This window comes from Lynx canadensis, chromosome A1 (assembly GCF_007474595.2).
Source record: "Lynx canadensis isolate LIC74 chromosome A1, mLynCan4.pri.v2, whole genome shotgun sequence".
Classification (NCBI taxonomy): domain Eukaryota; kingdom Metazoa; phylum Chordata; class Mammalia; order Carnivora; family Felidae; genus Lynx; species Lynx canadensis.
This window is the reverse complement of record NC_044303.2, coordinates 77,031,960-77,050,738: the sequence shown is the minus strand read 5'-3', so window position 1 is coordinate 77,050,738 and position 18,779 is coordinate 77,031,960. Positions and strand designations below refer to the sequence as shown.

General features: G+C 45.3%; 1 protein-coding gene across 1 annotated transcript in view; it reads left to right on the top strand.

The window, feature by feature from the left end:
- EFNB2 (ephrin B2) overlaps positions 1–18,252 on the top strand; it is a 42,805-nt gene extending 24,553 nt beyond the window's left edge. The window contains exons 3-5 of the mRNA XM_030313870.1: positions 14,847–14,939; positions 15,684–15,797; positions 17,139–18,252. Coding sequence (XP_030169730.1) covers positions 14,847–14,939; positions 15,684–15,797; positions 17,139–17,527 — 596 coding nt within the window. The 3' untranslated portion in view covers positions 17,528–18,252. The remainder of the gene's footprint in view (positions 1–14,846; positions 14,940–15,683; positions 15,798–17,138) is intronic.
- Positions 18,253–18,779: the final 527 nt, after the last annotated feature.

The following is an 18,779-nucleotide window of genomic DNA, read 5'->3' as shown; positions in this document are numbered from 1 at the left end:
GAGATAAGCCAACAGACCCAGATTTTGCCCCCTTATTTTCAATGATGACTTCATAAAGATGGCTCTGTACATTCTGCGTCCCCCCCTGAGCACAGGTGGGATTTCAGCACACATGGTGGGATTTAGCCTTCAGTCTGAGGTCCGAGGCGGGAACACAAACACTGCATGCTTGGTATTGGCATCAACACATGACAGGTGTGTATTTAGAAGCAGTCTAGGGGCTCCTGGGGGCTCAGGTCATGATCTCACAGTTTGTGAGTTCAAGCCCTGCGTTGGGCTCTGTGCTGACAGCTCAGAGCCTGGAGCTTGCTTCGGATTCTGTGTCTCCCTCTCTCTCTGCCCCTCCCCAGCTCATGTTTGCTTGCGCGCGCTCTCTCTCTCTCTCTCTCTCTCTCTCTCTCTCTCTCAAAAACAAACATTAGAAGCACAGTTTAATTTAAAATTATACTATTAATCTATGCAACCATGGTATCTCTTACTGTTTTTCTTTTGATAAAAACTCATCATTAACTTCAGTAGCAGGTAGCTGAGCTACACTGGCCTCCAGGACTCGCCTCAGAGTTAAGTTTCGCTGTATAAAACCACGTGGTAGCCTGGGATAAAAGAATCTTTCTTAAAATAGAGTGAAGGGTTTCCAGTGGGAACCCGTGAGAGGCTGTTTGAGCGCTGGCACTGGGTGGTTGTGGGGGGTCCTGGGGAAAGGGCCTGGGGCTGAGAGGCCAACCTGGGGGACTGTCCCTCACTAGGCAGCTGAGGGACTCCTGTCAAGTCGCACACACAGAAAGGCACTGCAGAGACTTGGGAAAAGCCAGAAGCTCATTTCTTATCCCACCCCCACAGCAGAGGTCATGGATAGACAGCTTTCCCAGGAAAGAAGGTGAGAGATGAGAGGCACACATTTTAAAATAGTTTAAAAAGTTTGTGCTGACTTTCCATGGCTTCTTCAAGAATTTCAGGATTTTTAGAAGTCACTGATTTCCACCTCCAACGATCACTCACACACACCCAGGAGTCCCACTCGACTTAAAATAGCACCAGTCAAGATAGCGGGCTGGAAAGTACTCAGCTTTACAAATGTATTTTTGACACTTCAGGTCATTGGTTCACTTTGAGACAGTGAATAATGTTGGTGTGGAGGATGCTGTCATGTGGACAGTGTGTTCAGCTCCAAATCTTAGTGTCTCAGAACCTTCATAACTAAGAGTAGTAGTGTTAACACCATCACCGTTGTGTGTGGTTCCTTTTCAGGGGAAGGAAAAGGAAAGGGATAGTTGGGAGTCGAGTTACCGCAGAGGGGACGGGTCCAGATTGCCCGTGGGGTCCTGAGGTATTGGCTAATTCCCTAGGTAAACTGATTCCAGGAGCACTGCACCAGCAGCCCAGAGACCTGGGTTCCAGTCCTGCCACCTGTGCTTAAGGAGAAAGTCCCTTTATTTCTTTGAATTTTGATTTGTTTTCTAGAATGTTCCTTTATTGTTGTTGTTATGGCCCATGATGGAGGGCTGCAGTTCCAAACCATCTTAGGGCTGGAAACACACATCCAGGGTAGGGTCTCTTGTCCACGTGCCTTTCCTCCAACAGAAATGGACGGGATCTGCTATGAATTCTTTAAAGACACTTAATTTGATTTACAGTGTTACCGGATATAGAATGTAGTCACCACCCTTTGGAGTTTTAGAAGTAAATATTAATTCTTAATTGGATGTGTATTTTTAAACCTACCAAGTATCCACTAAATTCCCTTAGGAAGTGACAAAATGATACGCTTCCTCATTAGTTCTTCTCATAGATGATTATTTGCTTTGACATGTGGCAAAATGATATATGTGGGTTTTCTAAATGTTTAGAATTGACTTTTTCAAGTGACCTATTTCAGTAATTAGCCTAGGGCCTAATTTGCATCAAAAAATCTCCTAATCTTAAATGACTCAAAAGGGGGGTGTTATTGCCACTTGGTCTGAAAAAGCCCCCTATTCTTTATCACATTCATATTCTTTTTTTATTCAATTTGAGAGAGAGAGAGAGAGAGAGAGAGAGAGACCACAAATGGGGGAGGGGAGAAAGGGAGACACGGAATCCGAAGCAGGCTCCAGGCTCCAAACCGTCAGCACAGATCCTGACATAGGGCTCAAACTCAAAAACTGAGAGATCATGGCCTGAGCTGAAGTTGGACCCCCGTCACCGACCAAACCCCCCAGGCACCCCAGTTACATTCCGAGTCTCAATTGCCTTAAAAGCATAGTACGCGTTATTTTGTGTAACCTATACTTTTATTTTGCCTTTAACATTTTTTAAAGTTTGTGTAATAACCATCTGTTCTCAAGTGTGCATTTTTAAGGGAAGCTCTATCTTGTTGGTAAACAGTCCAATTAATGCAGAAGGAAAACCTCCCTGACTGTATTCTCAGCCTTCATCCATATTTGTGTTCTAGACTTTTCTTGTAGATACTCTCTGTGCTTGGCTTCCAATTTCTTTTTAGAGATGACAACCCAGAGCCGAATGAGTCAGCAGTTTTCTGGCCCTAGGCCACATCCGACTTCACGAAGGTTCCGCAGGTTGGTTATCCAGGCTCAGCACAGGACCTTGCAAAATACCTACAAAGAGGTTCTCACCCCACCTCCAAAATTATGTGAGTCAGACATGAATGACGAGTGAGTGCCGCTGTGTTAATACTTTTTAAGTGAACAGTGGCCGCAGCAGAGCCGTGTGACAAAGACCACGTGTGCGAGCCCCCCCCACCCCCACCCCTGCCCCAGTTTGGCCTTATGTAACTTTCACGATGTTTTACTTCACATCCGTAGCCAAGATTTGGACTTGTGGAATAGTCTGAAAGTCGTCATTTCCAACGATGGTTTGATCAAAGGTCGTTCTTTAACGTCCACCCTGCCGTACTCACAGCGGTCCTTCCCAAAGCTGCCTCTCCCTTTCTTTGCCTTGGGAAGGTCTTCCTTAGGGAGCAGTAGACAAGTCTGAAGGAGTCACCATTTCCTAGGCCATTGGTTTAGTTCTCTAAAGCAATTTTTTTTTTTTTTAAATCAGAGCATATAAAATTGGAAGGTTCCACAGTCAGCTTTGCTTGCTATTTTTTAGGCATAGACTTCACTTCTGAGCAAAATTGCAAAATAAATCAAAATGCTTACATACAAATATAACAGAATACTGTCCTTAAAGAAATCAAAGCAGGGGAACAGCAGATTCCATTTCCTGCATTTATTACATTTGTATTTATATTCATTATATTTGTCTTCCTTTTGGGTTTGTTTTCCCTTTGGGTTTTCGACATACTTCTTTATTTCGGGGAATAGTAGGTCTGGCAGCTGACACTAAAATATACTGGGTGTACTGTAACCTTTCGCCAGCACAAAAGTTGTGGGAACTTTCGAATATCCTTGTACATGTAGATTTCTTTTCAGCTCTGTGAGAATGTGTGGTCTGTGTAAAATGATTATGGGTTTTCTTTCATGAATTATTTTATATGATAAACGTAGCAAAAGCTATGCTTCCATCAAGTTCAGTGACATGATCGTATCAGCCTGTCACTCAAGCCCCTGACTTTGGGGTGAGGATTTATCTTTATACCTTGTATATAATTGCCAAATTCCAGCATTTAAACACGTTTATTTCTAACCTACAACTGTCATTTTTGTTTTTTGTTTTTTTTTTTAATTTTTTTTTTAATATTTATTATTGAGAGGCAGAGAGACACAGAGCGTGAGCAGGGGAAGGGCAGAGAGAGGGGGAGACACAGAATCCGAAGTAGGCTCCACGCTCTGAGCCATCAGCACAGAGCCCGACGCGGGGCTCGAACCCACGAACTGTGAGATCATGACCTGAGCCGAAGTTGGACGCCCAACCGACTGAGCCACCCAGGCGCCCCTACAACTGTCATCTTTGTGATAGACTGTCCATCAGACCCTTGGGTGTCTGGAGGATTATCTACACATGCCACGTAGAGCGACAGATCAGCTTGGTGGGTGTGCGTCTGGAGTCAGACAGATGTGGGTTCTTGAATGCCCTTCAGCGGGTAACTTAACCACCCTCTGCCCTAGTCTCTTCATCTGTGCACTGGGGATGCTGACTGTATCTGCCTGCGCAGGGTCACAGGAATTGAAATGCATGATCTATATAAAGTGCTCATTTCCAAGGTTGGCTCCCAGTAAGTACAACCCATGGGGTCCCCTTGGAGCAGAGTGTGTGAGGCAGGAGCCCAAGGGCGAAGCCAGGCTTTCCTGCAAGCTAGCGGGTGGGGAAGATGTGCTAACAAAGTATAAGTTATTTGCAAACCATCCATAAAATGAAACTCCAGAGAGTTTACAAGTTTCAGGAATGCTGCGTAACTTAATTATAAGATCTCTTCTCTTCGTCTTGTTGGAGTGTCATAAAAGTTCTTTTGTCTCTGGGCTTCCTTTCCGAAGAAACATGCATTTCTGTATCTTTCTGTTGGTGGAATTGCCTGAGCTTGTTAGCAGATCCTCTGTAAGACCCAGAAGAGACAGAGCGGGAGGACTGTTCTGTCCATGGAATCGTTTCTCTACTTGCATTTCCCCAACCTTGCCAGGGCTTTGTCTCAGTTCCCTGCCACACAAAGGAAACGCTGTGTTTTTATTGATAATTTCGGCAACATTCTAACGTGGTATAAGTATCCTCCTAGAGAGAAGGGTGTCAGGGCTGCCTTGTCACTGAGACAGGCTGCGAAAGGTATTTCATTAGCCGGATAATTAGAAGTGTTGTTTCTATTATTTTTTAACATAATGTGAAATCGTCTTCTGACTGTACTGAAGGCTCTTCCAGAATGTATCAGTAAGACTCCTTGTTGGATTTCAGACGAACAAAGCTCACGTTCTTTGCACTTGAGGAATAAAGTCTCAGCTTCTGCTTAACTGGACATTGTGCTGAGAAACTTTGGGCTCATGGGCCTGATGGAGTCATGGCCGTTGGGATAATTATCCCGATGGATCCCCCAGGGTGCAGAAGGACAGGGCTAGCATGGAATGGGACTCCGTTCACATCCAATGGTGTCACCTGGGCAGGCGTGACAGGTTATCTCATTTAAGCTAGACAGAGAGAGTCCTGTGAACACTATTCCTTACCCCCAAAAACCACTAAGGAAAGAAAAAGACAACCGACTCTTAAAGCAATGGGAAGGCGTTGAAGGGGGTGGGGGTGGGGGGGTGGTAGACGCTGAAAAACCTCATGTGCAAAATAAGCAGAACAAGAGCAGATGAGAAGATTCCATGTGAAAAGTGGAATTCTTTAGGAATCGCTCAGAATAAAACTGCCTTTACAGTTTCATAAAATGCATGTTAATATCTAACACCTGTATTTATAGCTTTTTGAAAGTTCACTTAGCCTTATAAATAACTGAGTAATACTGGAGACCTAATACAAGCATGAGAGAGAACGAGTTTCTTAACAGCCTTTAAATATTCACCTTGAAGATCAAAATTTAAAGCAAACTAAAGCACTTTTAAAAATAGCCAAGAGGCTTAGACAGGCATTAAAAAAAAAAAAAATCACTTTGAGAAAACCTGTGCAGTTCCTATGAGTCGTACAATGTTCCCCGAATTCTGAGATCCCTGGCCAGGTGTTTGGTCGCATAAAGGAAAGCGTTGTGGCTTCACATACTGTGTCACTTTGCAGTCTCAGAAACAACGCGGCAGAGAAATGTTTATCGCCATGAGAAAACCAGAGGTTGGAAAGTATGAGTACTTTCTCAATGGTATGGGCAGTTCCCAAGGCCATGAAATGCCAGAGTCCAAACTCAGACCAGGGCTGGGGGGCCTTAGACCAGCGTCATTGGTCCGCGACGGTGCTCCTGGGTCTCTCGCCTAGTGAGAGGAAAGGTCTTACACGTACGCGTGCCATCACACGCACTGTAAAGAGACTATGCCTGTGTGCACGCCACATACACAGGGACAGTAGAGAGAGGGCATGTGTGCACATGGCACATAGCGGTACCAAGAAGCTCGCACGATCCAGATACCGAACGATCTCTGTGCTTGTTCAAACGTGTAGGGCCTGTGCCCTGTGGTCTGTCGTGTGACTAGAACTAACTTCCATCATAGGCCCCAGAGTTGAACAAAGACCATCCCATGAGCAATAGGAAAGGAAAAAGGGCCAGTGAGAAAAGGCGGCTGTAATAACAGTGTGTCAATTCTTCCACGTGGCCTCTTTGTTTGTAGATCTTTTAATCAACTCCATTCCTTTTCTTTAAGAAGTTTATTTCTTTTGAGAGCACAAGTGCATGCGCGTTGAGTACGGTAGGGTCAGAGAGAGGGAGAGAGAGAGCCCCGAGCAGGTTCTGCGCTGTCAGCACAGAGCCCGACACGGGGCTCGATCCCACAGACCGTGAGACCATGACCTGAGCCAAAATCAAGAGTGGGACGCTTAACCGACTGAGCCACCCAGGCACCCCGTCAGTTCCGTTTGTTAATCAAATCAGACTTTGCCGCTGTGCCCCTCAATGGAAAATTGCTAAATAGTAAAATTACAAAATTTTTTAATTTCTCAAATATACAAATAGAGGCAATGAGACTTTAAATTTCCTTAGTCAAGTACAAGTGCTGCAGTGTGGATGGATGGACGGACGGACAGACGGATGGAGGGTGGGTGGATGGGTGGGTGTGCAGCACCTCTGGAAGAAACATAATTGATTACATTACGGAGGGAGCCAGGCTGTGTGTTACTAACAACAGCTCTGCTTTGAAAACAGCTTTTTGCATCAGTGAAGTAGCCTAGTCTCATTGTTCCTGATGTTGAACCAAGAGACGAAGGTGTTCTTTTATTGAAGCAAACATGTGGAAAATTGCTCTGGATTCCCAGAGTATAGAACGTGTTCCCTGAATGGAATAAGGTTCAGGTGTAGGGCAGATTCAGACAGGGCACTTTATTGGGGTTACCAGCGGTCTCTAGATGGTCAAAGCAAATAACATCACGTCCATCTAAACGCGTGTGCCATGGAGAGGGGCACATTCTCTCATCCGCAGGGCTATATTCTAAACTGTCAGCAAACATTAATTCAGTCACTAGTGAAGTCTTACCACCCAGAGATGAACTCTGCCTCAGATGGATGTTTTCCACTTCAGTGCTGCAGACTCCCAATTACTGGGCCATTAATATCATTGCATCCGATTAGTGACAGTAGAATGAGCAAGAAGTTGGGGGGAGGTGCGCCCTCCCCACCATGAACTCTGTACTCCGACCCTTTGCGATCTAGACATTTCCATATCTCCACACAGATACCTTAATGATTAAGACTGTCAAAAACCCAGGAGTGGGCAGCGGATTGTGGGCTAGAAATAATTCACTCAAACACATGCGTCTCCACGGTTCAGAATGTTTGGATGAGATGATATCACAGTGTCTTGACCGGGAGTTCTCAGTTTTACAAATCTGAGTGCTTAAGTAAGGCTAATGTAGGCAACCGGGAATAATGTTTTATCTTTTGAACTCTTATATCATTCTTGCCATTTTTTTTTTTTTTTTAATTTGAGTTTTGGTCAGTCTATTGAAATGGGTATCTGGCCACTTTTTTTTTTTTAAAGTTTATTTTATGTATTTTGAAAGAGAGAGAGAGAGAGTGAGTAGGGGAGGGGCAAAGAGAGGAAGAAGAGAATCCCAAGCAGCTCCACACTTTCAGCATAGAGTCTGATGTGGGGTCACACTATCAAACCGTGAGGTCATGACCTGAGCCAAAATCAAGAGTCAGACACTCAACCAACTGAGCCACCCAGGTGCCCCCTGGCCACCTATTTTTAAAACAATTCCTAGGGTGCTTGGGTGGCTCAGTCATTTGAGCATCTGACTCTTGATTTCGCGTAGGTCATGATCTCACAGTTTGTGAGTTCCAAGCCATGTGTCAGGCTCTGTGCTGGCAGTGCAGAGCCTTCTTGGGATTCTCTCTCTCTCTCTCTCTCTCTCTCTCTCTCTCCCTCTTGGTGCCCTTCCCCCCTCAAATAAATCAATAAACTTTTAAAAAATAAATAAGACATAATTCCTTTTAGTGGGTTTTGGCCCATATTCAGGTTGACTCTCGTGTATAAAGGTAATTTTACTGTTGACTGACACATCCTTAGAAAGTTAACTTTGTCTGAATTGTTGTGACAATAAGATAAATCCCCTTAAAGCATACCTAAATGAAAACTTGTTTTCTGAGATCTTATTGAAACTTTTTTTTTACCTAATGAAAGATTCCATACATAAATCATCCTAGCTTTTAGCCATAAAATCCTAGACCTAGAAAGGGGTGTTTTCTCTCCACGGAATTCTCCATTAAAAATCAAGGCACTAAGGTGTTGGAGGCAGTATTTTTAAGGGGAAACAGAGTAAACAACCCCATAGTCAGTCTCATGTGGTTAGTGGGCCTTTAGTAAAAATACGGACACTTAATTTATTGCTGGGACTGTTTGATCTTTGTCAGAAAAACGTCAGTACACTGCTGGAACCCGGAGGGTATTCCTTTCACTAACATATACCCCTTATGTATGCACTCGCACACACATGCACGCACCCACACGCACACTCACACATGGTCGCTGCTTCTCCTTTTCAGTCTGGTCATATGTAATCAGTGACTCTTCGGGACTGTGTTCTCAAAGGTAACTAACTGGCTCTTAGCATCTTTCATGATTGCCACTAACTTGATCTTTGTATACAGTTCTTGATGGTTAAAAGATTTTCTGAGTAAGCTGTGATAGGATTTCTTATGTTCTAGATATGATGACTCTATGCTGTTACGATTCTCTCAATAGGTTGACCTCCCTCAGTGTCCAAGTCTCATGCGGTATATGAGATACGAGATATAATAAATACACTGGCACCTTCATACTCAGTTTACGTAGTAACCTCTTACCTCCCCTCTTCCCCCCAAATTAATATAAAGTGGCAATATCGGTCATTAAATCTTCTAGTGAACGCACAAAGTTTACTAAGCTGTTTCAAGGTTGTTAACACATTTTTAAAACCACCTCTTTTTCCTGAGCTGTCAATAGAATATCCTATCATTGTTCATGATGAACATTTGAAACTAAGGAAATAAAATTATACTGTTTTATTCAAGAGCATCCATTTAAATTTGATACCTGGTATCTTCACTCCTATTTTAATGCTAGAATACAAGAGGGAGGGTCTAAGTTGTGACTCCTTTTTTAAATTCATTTTTCCAAATCGTTCTGTCTAGCAGAGAAACTAATTAATTGTGTTGGGTAGAAGTCACTGGGGCTAAGCCAGTTATTAATTCTTAATGCATGATTTACTGCCTTAAAATTTCAAAACACAACCACAGTGATGTGGTTTTAATTCAAGTGATTCTTCTTATCATACTGGAACAATGTTTCCTTGGGGGAGAAACACACACATCCTACCTCACTAGTAGCTTATACAGTGTTTGAACTGTGAACTGTTCCCCACACACTAAAAATCAGCTAATCAAATGCCCGTGAGAGCTGTCACATCAAGTAGAGATTAAAAAAAAAAAAAAAAAAAAAAAAAAAGCAACCTTTTTTGTGGATGTATATTTCACTTTGAAAATATCTTCCTTTGTATTTTTTTTTCTTCAAATTGAGGCCATTTTAAGAAGCATTTATTTATATAGCAAAGATAAGGCAAATTTGGTATTATGGGATGAAATGCCATTTGCCTTGAAATCATGCTGAATTTTCTTGAACGTTCTGGCAAGGAGAAATAACGAAGCCCTCGGAAAATGATGATGACACATTCCTCATTTCTTACACTATAAATCCACAAAGAAAAACACGTGAAAAGAAGCTAGAAAAAGGGATGTTTTCTCCTTCCTTTTGGCACATTATACAGTTGTTTCTGTTTCAGAAGTTTTTATTAATTACAGAAAAAGGCATTTATTTTTGGCACTCACTGAACTCTATCATGTCCATGTTTAGAATCTTTCTCCTCAGTATCTGAAAGGACCCTTGTGATATCCAAGGCATCGAACTACCTTGAGATCTAGAAATTAAATCACTGTTTTGATACTAGACATTCTGACTTTGAATTGCTGTCAGGGTGTTAAGGACAATGCTCTAAGTTTCCCGGGTTTATATGTTCACAGTCATCGATTACATTTTTATCGGGTTCCTTAGTTTTCAACCTACACATCTCACTCCAGCTTTTTTAGCCTTTAGACGTTCCAAGAATTGCAAGCCCTGGTAGAAGACAGTAAGCTTGTTTGTGTATCATGTTTATTTGAAGGTCATGGCTTTCTCTGTTTCCTACTTGATTCTGCTGCTTTGGGTTCCTCGGATTGTCAGGTGATAGGCTTCTGGTTCTTCTGAGTCTGTGTTGAGCTTAAGGAGAAAGACCCACGTGCAGGAAGACCGGCCCTAAGAAATCAGAATTACCAGGGCCAGCGTATCATGACATGCATGGAAGAGAGTCGTGCAAAGAGGATGATATTGATAGAGAGTTGTCACAAAGTGCTATTTGTTTCATCATCAAGTAAGAGCAAATATGTGCAGCTTTATATACATTATAGTTTCTATTCTTATTAGGAAACTGATCTCTGTGGCTTTCCTGATCCTCTGCGCTTATTATCTATCTCTCCTTTGGTAGACTGCTTTGATAAAGTGGATAAAAAGGTTTGCTTTTGAGTGTCCGTCCATTCCCTGCCCCATCCCAGGAAGCTACATTTGAGAATAGTTTGAAATCACCTGCATAGTATGAGTGTGTTTTTTCATCCTTTCCAGAATAGCCAAGAATTCCTTCCTAGTGATGTTATATTATCCTGCAGACTTTTTTTGTGTTGCCCTCCTTCCTGACCTCCTTGTGAATGAGACCCATATAACGGTACCAACCCAGCAGTGACTCCTCCATCTGATTAGCACAAGGTTACCGAAGTGATAGACTGAAAACCGCCCAAAGCCAGTGCCACAGAGTGGAGCCTCCCGGGGCGTGGGGCAGTGGCCATCAGATGAAGACATGTTAAAATGCACTCTTACTTCCTCTTTGTGGGCACAGTCTAGAAGACACGGCCAGAAAGATTCTTGCCCCTTTAGTCTGTTTTATTCACCGGTTCTCTTTTTTCTCCCTGGATAACCAGTGTACCATTCTCAGGGAGTAGGAGCTGCAGATATAGGTCCCTGTGCAAATTCATGGGAAGCCACAGATGTGGGGCAGTGCAGTTTTCAGATGTGAAGAACTTTTAGGCAGTGAGAACTCGGGGTACTTTTTTGCTGAGTAATGATCTCCACCCACTGGAAATCAGGCCCCAGGGGAACAATCTGGTAATTTCAGTATACTTACTACATGCAATTAGATCCCTGAAGCAGAAGCCTTTAAAAGCAGGCTATAAAATGCCCATGTATCTTTATTAAGCCCATTTTCTAACTGGATGGAGAAACTTTGCTTAGTAATTTTTAATTTTATAAAGTCTATATTTTCTCTAGACCAAGAACAAAAAAATGGGCACTAAAAGCTTAGGTATAACAGGGTTATTTTTTCTGTCTCCAAATGATTAAATGCAATTTCATCTATTTAGGAATACTATAATTGTGGCAGCATTAGATAATGTTGGTAGATACAAAGAAAAGCGAAGGATAATGAGGTAGCAATTTATTTTTACCCTCTCTCTAAGTCAAAAATTCCTAATACATTCAGATCAACAATAAAAAATATTGCCAAATTGTCTCCTGAAATGGAATTAGATTTTCTCCCCAAGCATTAGCACTTTCTTGTCTTTCAGAGTGAGCCACTACTATGCCTTCAGAGGATTAATCTTGTGGCTTTATTTCAGAGCTGACTGCCATAAGGAGGTGCTAGCAGGACAGGACACTTGTCAGTGTCCTTGCTCAAGGCAAGGGACAGGAGGACCACTAGAATGAGAATGATGCTCCCTACACTTCCTGCTGAGGAGGTCATAGGGAAGAGTGAGGGTAATTTTCATTACAGAATCAAATATAAAGTAAGTTCAAGTCACTCTAAATTATTCTATGCTTGCTAGAAAGCTAACCTTCTGAAGCTTCAGTTGGTTGCTGACATCTTCCAACCAGGCTTTCTGGGACCGCTCTGGTCATGGCTACCATACGGCAGGGCAAAACTCCTTCACAGCAAACATCCAGCTGTATTTTATAGTTCATTCCCTTTTTAAACAACCAGGTATCTGGGATGCTGTGTTAACGTTAGTAATGAATTTTCCAATATCTTCCAGTCACCTTTGCAACTTGCAAGTTGACTTAAAGGGGAACAAAGCAAGCGTCTGGAATGCACATCACAGTGTTCTCCCTCTTGGCCCATCCTCCCCCTTCACCCCCAGCCCCCCTGCCCCGCCGCCAAACCAGCATCGGCCTCTGATCTCCAAGAACCAGGCAAAGGCACAAGCTCCCATTTCCCTCTGTGCAGCTCAGGGCTTGAAGGCTCTTCCTCCCTCAAGGAATTAAAAAAAAGTTTCGACTGTTAAAAATGGAGAGCAGATTCATTCTCCGGCTACACGGTTTTCCTCCTACCATCTTACAGTCTGTGGATGCTAAATTACAGATTGCAGTTTAATTTGAATTCTTGGAGCTCTCTACATTTGGGGGTCACTTGGACAGCATTCAGGGCACACCCACAAGCACTCTGCACGGAAGCATTGGTATTCAGAAAGGGCGGTGACCTACAAATTAAAATCAAAAGAAAAAATCACCCAAATGAGGTGCAGCCCTCCTGCTTCCAAATGGACTTGGTAGAAGCAGTCAGAAGCTTTTATCTTGGAGGACGCAGGTTTGAATTCTGTTCCAGGGTGACTCTTCTCTACCACGTCTTGTCTTACCCATTCTGGTATTCATTGTGTTTTCTCCTTCAGATCTGAATCTTTGACCTTTTGACCTCCAGGTTCAAACAAACAAAGCTCTACCCACCCCACCCCACCCCTGCCTCTTCTGTGCACCACCCTTCAGATCGTATTTTTAACATATTTGTTAAGCCGTTAGTCAGAAAGAGGTCATTTCGCTGTGCATTTGGGTGCACTTTTGCATGAAAGTGCATTTATGTGCCTACAGCATAGAAAACATTGAGACTCCATTTGAATTAAGTAAACTTCTGAAGCCATTGGCTAGACCTCAGCTTTCCAGGGTTTCTACATGAAAACATATCCTAATTTTTGAGAAAGATTAAATAGAGATGATAGCATTGTTCTGCACCTGCCCTCAAACAGTGCCTGCACGTAGACAGCCACACTGTTTCATGGCTTTGGGAGGAAAGGACACTTCGATATTTAGGAAACTGTCTGGAGGAGGGAAAAGAGAAAGCGGGTGGAGAAATGGGGAAGGAAAAAACGATTTTTTTTTTTTATTAGATTCACAGAGGCATATAAAGTTTTTAGGTATTTGTTTTAACTTCTCTGCCAAACATTTTCTCAATAATCTACAAGAGGAGACTGTCTACTTTTTACCCCCAGAATGATTATGGCCATTTTGCCCATTTTCCCAGGAGGAACTCGGCACCAGTGTCAGCGGAGGAGTGAGGTCTGATTGTAAGACTGTAAACTTTAAGGAAGCACTCAGATAAGCACAGAGATATTTATACACACAAGAAGCAGCCATTGTTTTTCAAAGCAGTGAAAGTAAAAGTTGTAACTCTGTAGCCCACGTATTTCTATGTGTGCATGTAGACCTTGCTGGCCGGTCCACCATTTGGAAAACAAACAACCCATTGAAAGAGTGCCTTTGGATGTATTTTTACCAGAAACTCTGTCCCTGTTTCCGTGCCTTGAAAAGTACAGTGTTAGTAGACCAGCCTTTGATAATCAAAGTAGAGAATGATTTACCGCACAGAAATGTATATGAAACACTTCTGTTCCTTGCCCCTTGAACTTTGGAAGAATGGAAACGTCTAGCACCCTCCACCTTCTTTTTCTTCTGGAACTTGACCTGCATTTTAAGTCCTCTTCCTTAGCAAAGTACCTGGCAGTCTTTTTACAGCTTTAGTCACAACGCTATTCAGAGAACTCACCGTCCTAAGGAGACGCAACAGCAACGTGTTTACACACAGTGGAGCATAGGCTGTTTGTTTAAAAGTACTGACAGTGGTCAAATGTCCTGTCCTTCCTCCTCCCTCTTGAAATGGGAAGGGAATCGAGCTAAACAGGAGGCAAGTGGGTACTGCACAATCTCCCCTCATACCCCAGGGTTGCCCCAGGGCCCTGACAGAGCAGAGGGCGCGTGTGGTCCCCTCTGTCGGTCAAGCTGTGCTCCAGCAGGTAGCTTGGTTGAAGAGTCTAAGGTCGGTCTTGATAATGATAACACACTTATTATTTCCAGTCCAGTGCAAAATGATGGAGAGAAAACTTCAGAAGTGGAAGACCTGAATCCTAACATACTTCTTCATCTCACATAAGGCGGGGAAAGAAAAGGAGGGGGTGTGGGAGTCTCCTCTTTTAGTGTTTACCGAACTTGGATGCTTGGCAAACAGGGAGCATCGAGCTAATTGTTCTCGAAGCAGGAAATCTGTAGTAGAGGAAACAGGTGTTGTGCGATGATTACCACATTTTAAAGTTACTGTATTAACTACTTTGCTCTTTTGAGGCCGACCCTGAAATAGTAAGCTTTTTGGAAGGTCCTGTCCCTTTTATGTATGGACTGACCCTAAATCAGTTGATTCTGAAGGAAGGAGAAAGCGCTTAAGTAAACTTGAAACCAGATAGCACACGTGCAGCGGTGTTGACAGGATCCATTTTTCTTTATTTTCTTTATTTTTTATTTTTTGGCTTTCAGCATCCCATACTTTCCGAAAACTTGTGACTAAGAGTGAATTCTTATTTTTCAAATTGTTTTCAGACATTTCATGTTCATGTAAACTTGGCTTATTGATTTCCTGATTTTTCTTTATTTTTTTGTTTTGTCCATTTTATTTTTAATCAGCTACATCAAATGGGTCTTTGGAGGGCCTGGATAACCAGGAGGGAGGGGTGTGCCAGACAAGAGCCATGAAGATCCTCATGAAAGTTGGACAAGGTAAAGACCGTCTGCTCCATGAAGCCACCATAATCTGGTTGAGTCCCCAACGAGTGTGGCACCAATGCCGTGAACGCCCACCTTCACGCACTCGTAGCCTAGTTTCGAAAGCACATCTTTCTCTGCACCTTGAGCCACTGACAGATTTCCTCAAGTTGGTGTAACAAACTTCTTTTATTGGAGTTTCTTCTCACAGTTAAGGTCAGCCAGGTACAACGTCCATCGCCATATATGTGTGTACGTGTATCTCTATACACACTTTTTTTTTTTTTCTTATTAAAAACAAAACACCTCTTTGGTTCAAAAAAATTACACTACCCGGAGTGAAAACTTAGGTTTCTGCCACTTGGCCCATTTCTGCATCTCGAGTACAGAAGACTAGTTCACTGAGCCTTTTCCCACACAGATAACCTATTGTGCAGAAAGATTTATTCTTCTAATTAGAAATTGTTATAGTAGTCAGTCAACTTGCTCATTTAAATTGAAATGTCATCTGCAATGCTCTGCGTGCCAAATGCAAGAATCCCTATAGTTTCCACAGATGGCCTCACGATCTGAACCTCTGACATAAGTAGTACCACCGTTCCATTTTAAAAGGAGAACTCTATTGTATGTCACAGCACTTTGCATAAAGAATCTCACGTTCATTGCTGTCTGTGCCTCTTGAGATTGACACGCGGCAGTTCTTAGAGCTAGATCTCATTAGGTGTCTGGGCTATAAGTAATCATTTGTTCCTCGTATAGATGCGAGTTCCGCTGGGTCAACCAGGCATAATGATCCGACACGACGCCCAGAACTAGAAGCCGGTACAAATGGAAGAAGTTCAACGACAAGTCCCTTTGTCAAACCAAATCCAGGTATGGCAGCGTGAGTGTGTGTGGATGCGTCCGTGGGTCCCGTGAGCAAGAGGCAGAACAGAGTCCAAGCCCTTGGATACTAGTGGGATTAACTTGTAGTTCCCCAAGTCAGTAACCTTTGCTCACAGGTACTTGTTATTAACGGCTCGATAAGAACAGAATTGCGCCTTCCCACGGAAGTTTCCCATTCAGAAGAGTAGAATTTATCAGATGCAAGTGCCAATTATGAGCACTACTCACTCAGACCAAAGTTATTTTTATTGGAGACACTTAATCGTGCCTGTTACAACAGTAGCGTAGAGCCGATATTCACATGTATGTAATTAATGTTCTAATCCCTCGCCTAATTATGTCTGATCCACAAAGAGCCTGATTGATCCTCCTCTACATTTTAGGTGGTGGCATCTTAAAATATCGCATAATGCCGTGTTCTTCGAGTGGTTACTGTTGACATTTTTGTTTCACATTTTCAGCGTAAAATAAAATACCAGTCGGATCACTGGCTGAAGTTTAGAATACAGGATAAAGTTGACCGCCATTGAATTTCATTTTCGTACCGGTCCTTGAGCAGATAGCTACGTATTTATTTCCACGCTAATGACATTTCTGTACGGTAGCTGCTCCCCGACGTCAGCAGTCTCGTGTGAGGGACCAGCGTGCCTGTTGGTGGCGTGTGCAGTCAGCATCTGCAGGCCACTTCCCCCGCTTTACAAGCATCATGGAGGGAGGCTGTTGTTTCTAATTTTCAATGGCAAGATGTGTCAAATTCTTGTGACACTCCGATAAATGGATACTCTAATGATGCCAGGCAAGTTTTTAGTGCTTCCCATTTGGGTTGGCAGCGTGTTCAGCGTGAGTGTTTCTGCTGCCTTCCCAATATATTTTAGGTGTAAACCAAATAATACAAGCGAGTTACGAGCGGCATGTGTTCCCAGGGCCCCAGGGTCCCCTCAGCGCGCAGCAGGCAGGGCTTGTCTATAGAAAGCAGGCGGCGGGAGATGCTCGGGAAGGCCGGCGCCCAGAGGGGCAAGGGGGGCAGCGCACGGCAGTCAGCCCTGGCCCCAGAGGTGGCCGCTTCCTTTGTGTCCACCTGCTGTGGCTGGCGGCGGTTTAGGACCTGGGGCGGAAGCGTGGGAGCCTGTCCCCTCCTGTCCCCAAGGGTGGACGGATGGGGACACCTGTGGTTGAGAGCGGCCGGCGAGCCCGGGTCCCGTCCGCGTCCCCTTTTGGGGCGATCGCCGCGTCCTGCCGGGTGTGCGCGGCCGGGAACCGAGGCTGGGGGGCTGCCATCCGAGCAGGGACAGCAGTAACTGGGCTGCTCCTTTCCGTCCCCGGCCGCAGGTTCCAGCACAGACGGCAGCAGTGCCGGGCATTCGGGGAACAACATCCTCGGTTCCGAAGTGGCCTTATTCGCAGGGATTGCTTCAGGATGCATCATCTTCATCGTCATCATCATCACGCTGGTGGTGCTCCTGCTCAAGTACCGGAGGAGACACAGGAAGCACTCGCCGCAGCACACGGCCACGCTGTCGCTCAGCACGCTGGCCACCCCCAAGCGCAGCGGCAACAACAGCGGCTCGGAGCCCAGTGACATTATCATCCCGCTGAGGACTGCGGACAGTGTGTTCTGCCCCCACTATGAGAAGGTCAGCGGGGACTACGGGCACCCCGTGTACATAGTCCAGGAGATGCCTCCCCAGAGCCCGGCGAACATTTACTACAAGGTCTGAGACGCGGCAGTGCCTTCGCTTTCCCGGAGGAAGCCCACTGTCCCACCACCGCCCCGAGGAGGGTTTGATGACCCCCCCGTGTCTCGAATGGACCGGAGCACGGCGGGGGAGAGGGAGCACTCCTTCTCGGAAGAGCCCTGTTGAGTTGGACAGCTTACCTAGTCTGTAGCGCCCGGACCGCGGTGAAGACAGACGCCCACCGCCGGCCGGGAGACTGGCGTGGAAGGTGCCCGATGGGACCGCAGCGCCCGCCTCCCCCCTCCACCTCCAAGCCATGTGCCGCGGTCACCTGGGCCTGCAGGAAGCCGAGGGCGACAGAGCGGCAGCGGGCGTGGGGGGGACTGGGCGAGCCGTGAGCATCCCGGGCAGGTGTCCCCCGGGGGCCGCGGGGCCTGGAAACGCCGCCTTCTGCCTTGGGCGTCCCTCCTGAGGAGCGTCCGGACTTGTCACACAGACCTCTGGCTGGGGGAGGCTTTCAGAGGTCCCGCGCCCAGTCCTCACCGTTGCACACACCCCTGCCGACCTCCGGGGCCCCGCAGCGCGAGCCCCTCACTCCACACCCCGCATCACTGCTGGCACACTCACCTTGGGAGTCTCCTGCCCCCGCGCCACGGCAGCTGGAGCCGATGGGTCCTACACTTCTAGAAATTGCGTCTGCTACTAAGGAGCCTTCAGCTGCGGAAGACCAGAAAGACCAGGAGCTCATGGAAGGGGGCGGGCCGGGATGGGGGATGGGGGGTGGGGGTGGGGAGGGCTGTCTGCAAATGCAGTTCAACGCTGCTGCTGGTGCGTCGGGAGCAGAAAGTCGAGGGGGAACCCCAATTAGGTAGCACAGCACTTTGGTTGGCTGAGGTTTTAAGAGGCAAGTAGGAGACACCACGCACGCGGTGGGGTGGGGCGCCTTGGAAGGGATCCGCCGATCAAATGGCAACGCGCAGGAGGAGCACAGTCTCTCTCCGCTGGGTAGGACAAAGGGGCATTGTCGTAGAGGGGCGGGCCGGGAGGGCCGCCTATGACAGATCTGGGCAGGACTGTTGTCGTACTGGCAATAAGGCGCACGGCCTCGGCGCTGTAGGAGAGTCGGTCGGCTTTGGATGATGTCTGAAGCAGACTCAGCTGCTATACTGATCACATTTTATGAAACACAGGGAAAGCATTTAGGAGAACAGCAGAGAGCCGGATCTGACCTAGAAGTTTACAAGCCAAAGGTCAAACAGGCTGTGATTCCATCATCATCCATGTTATTGAGGCA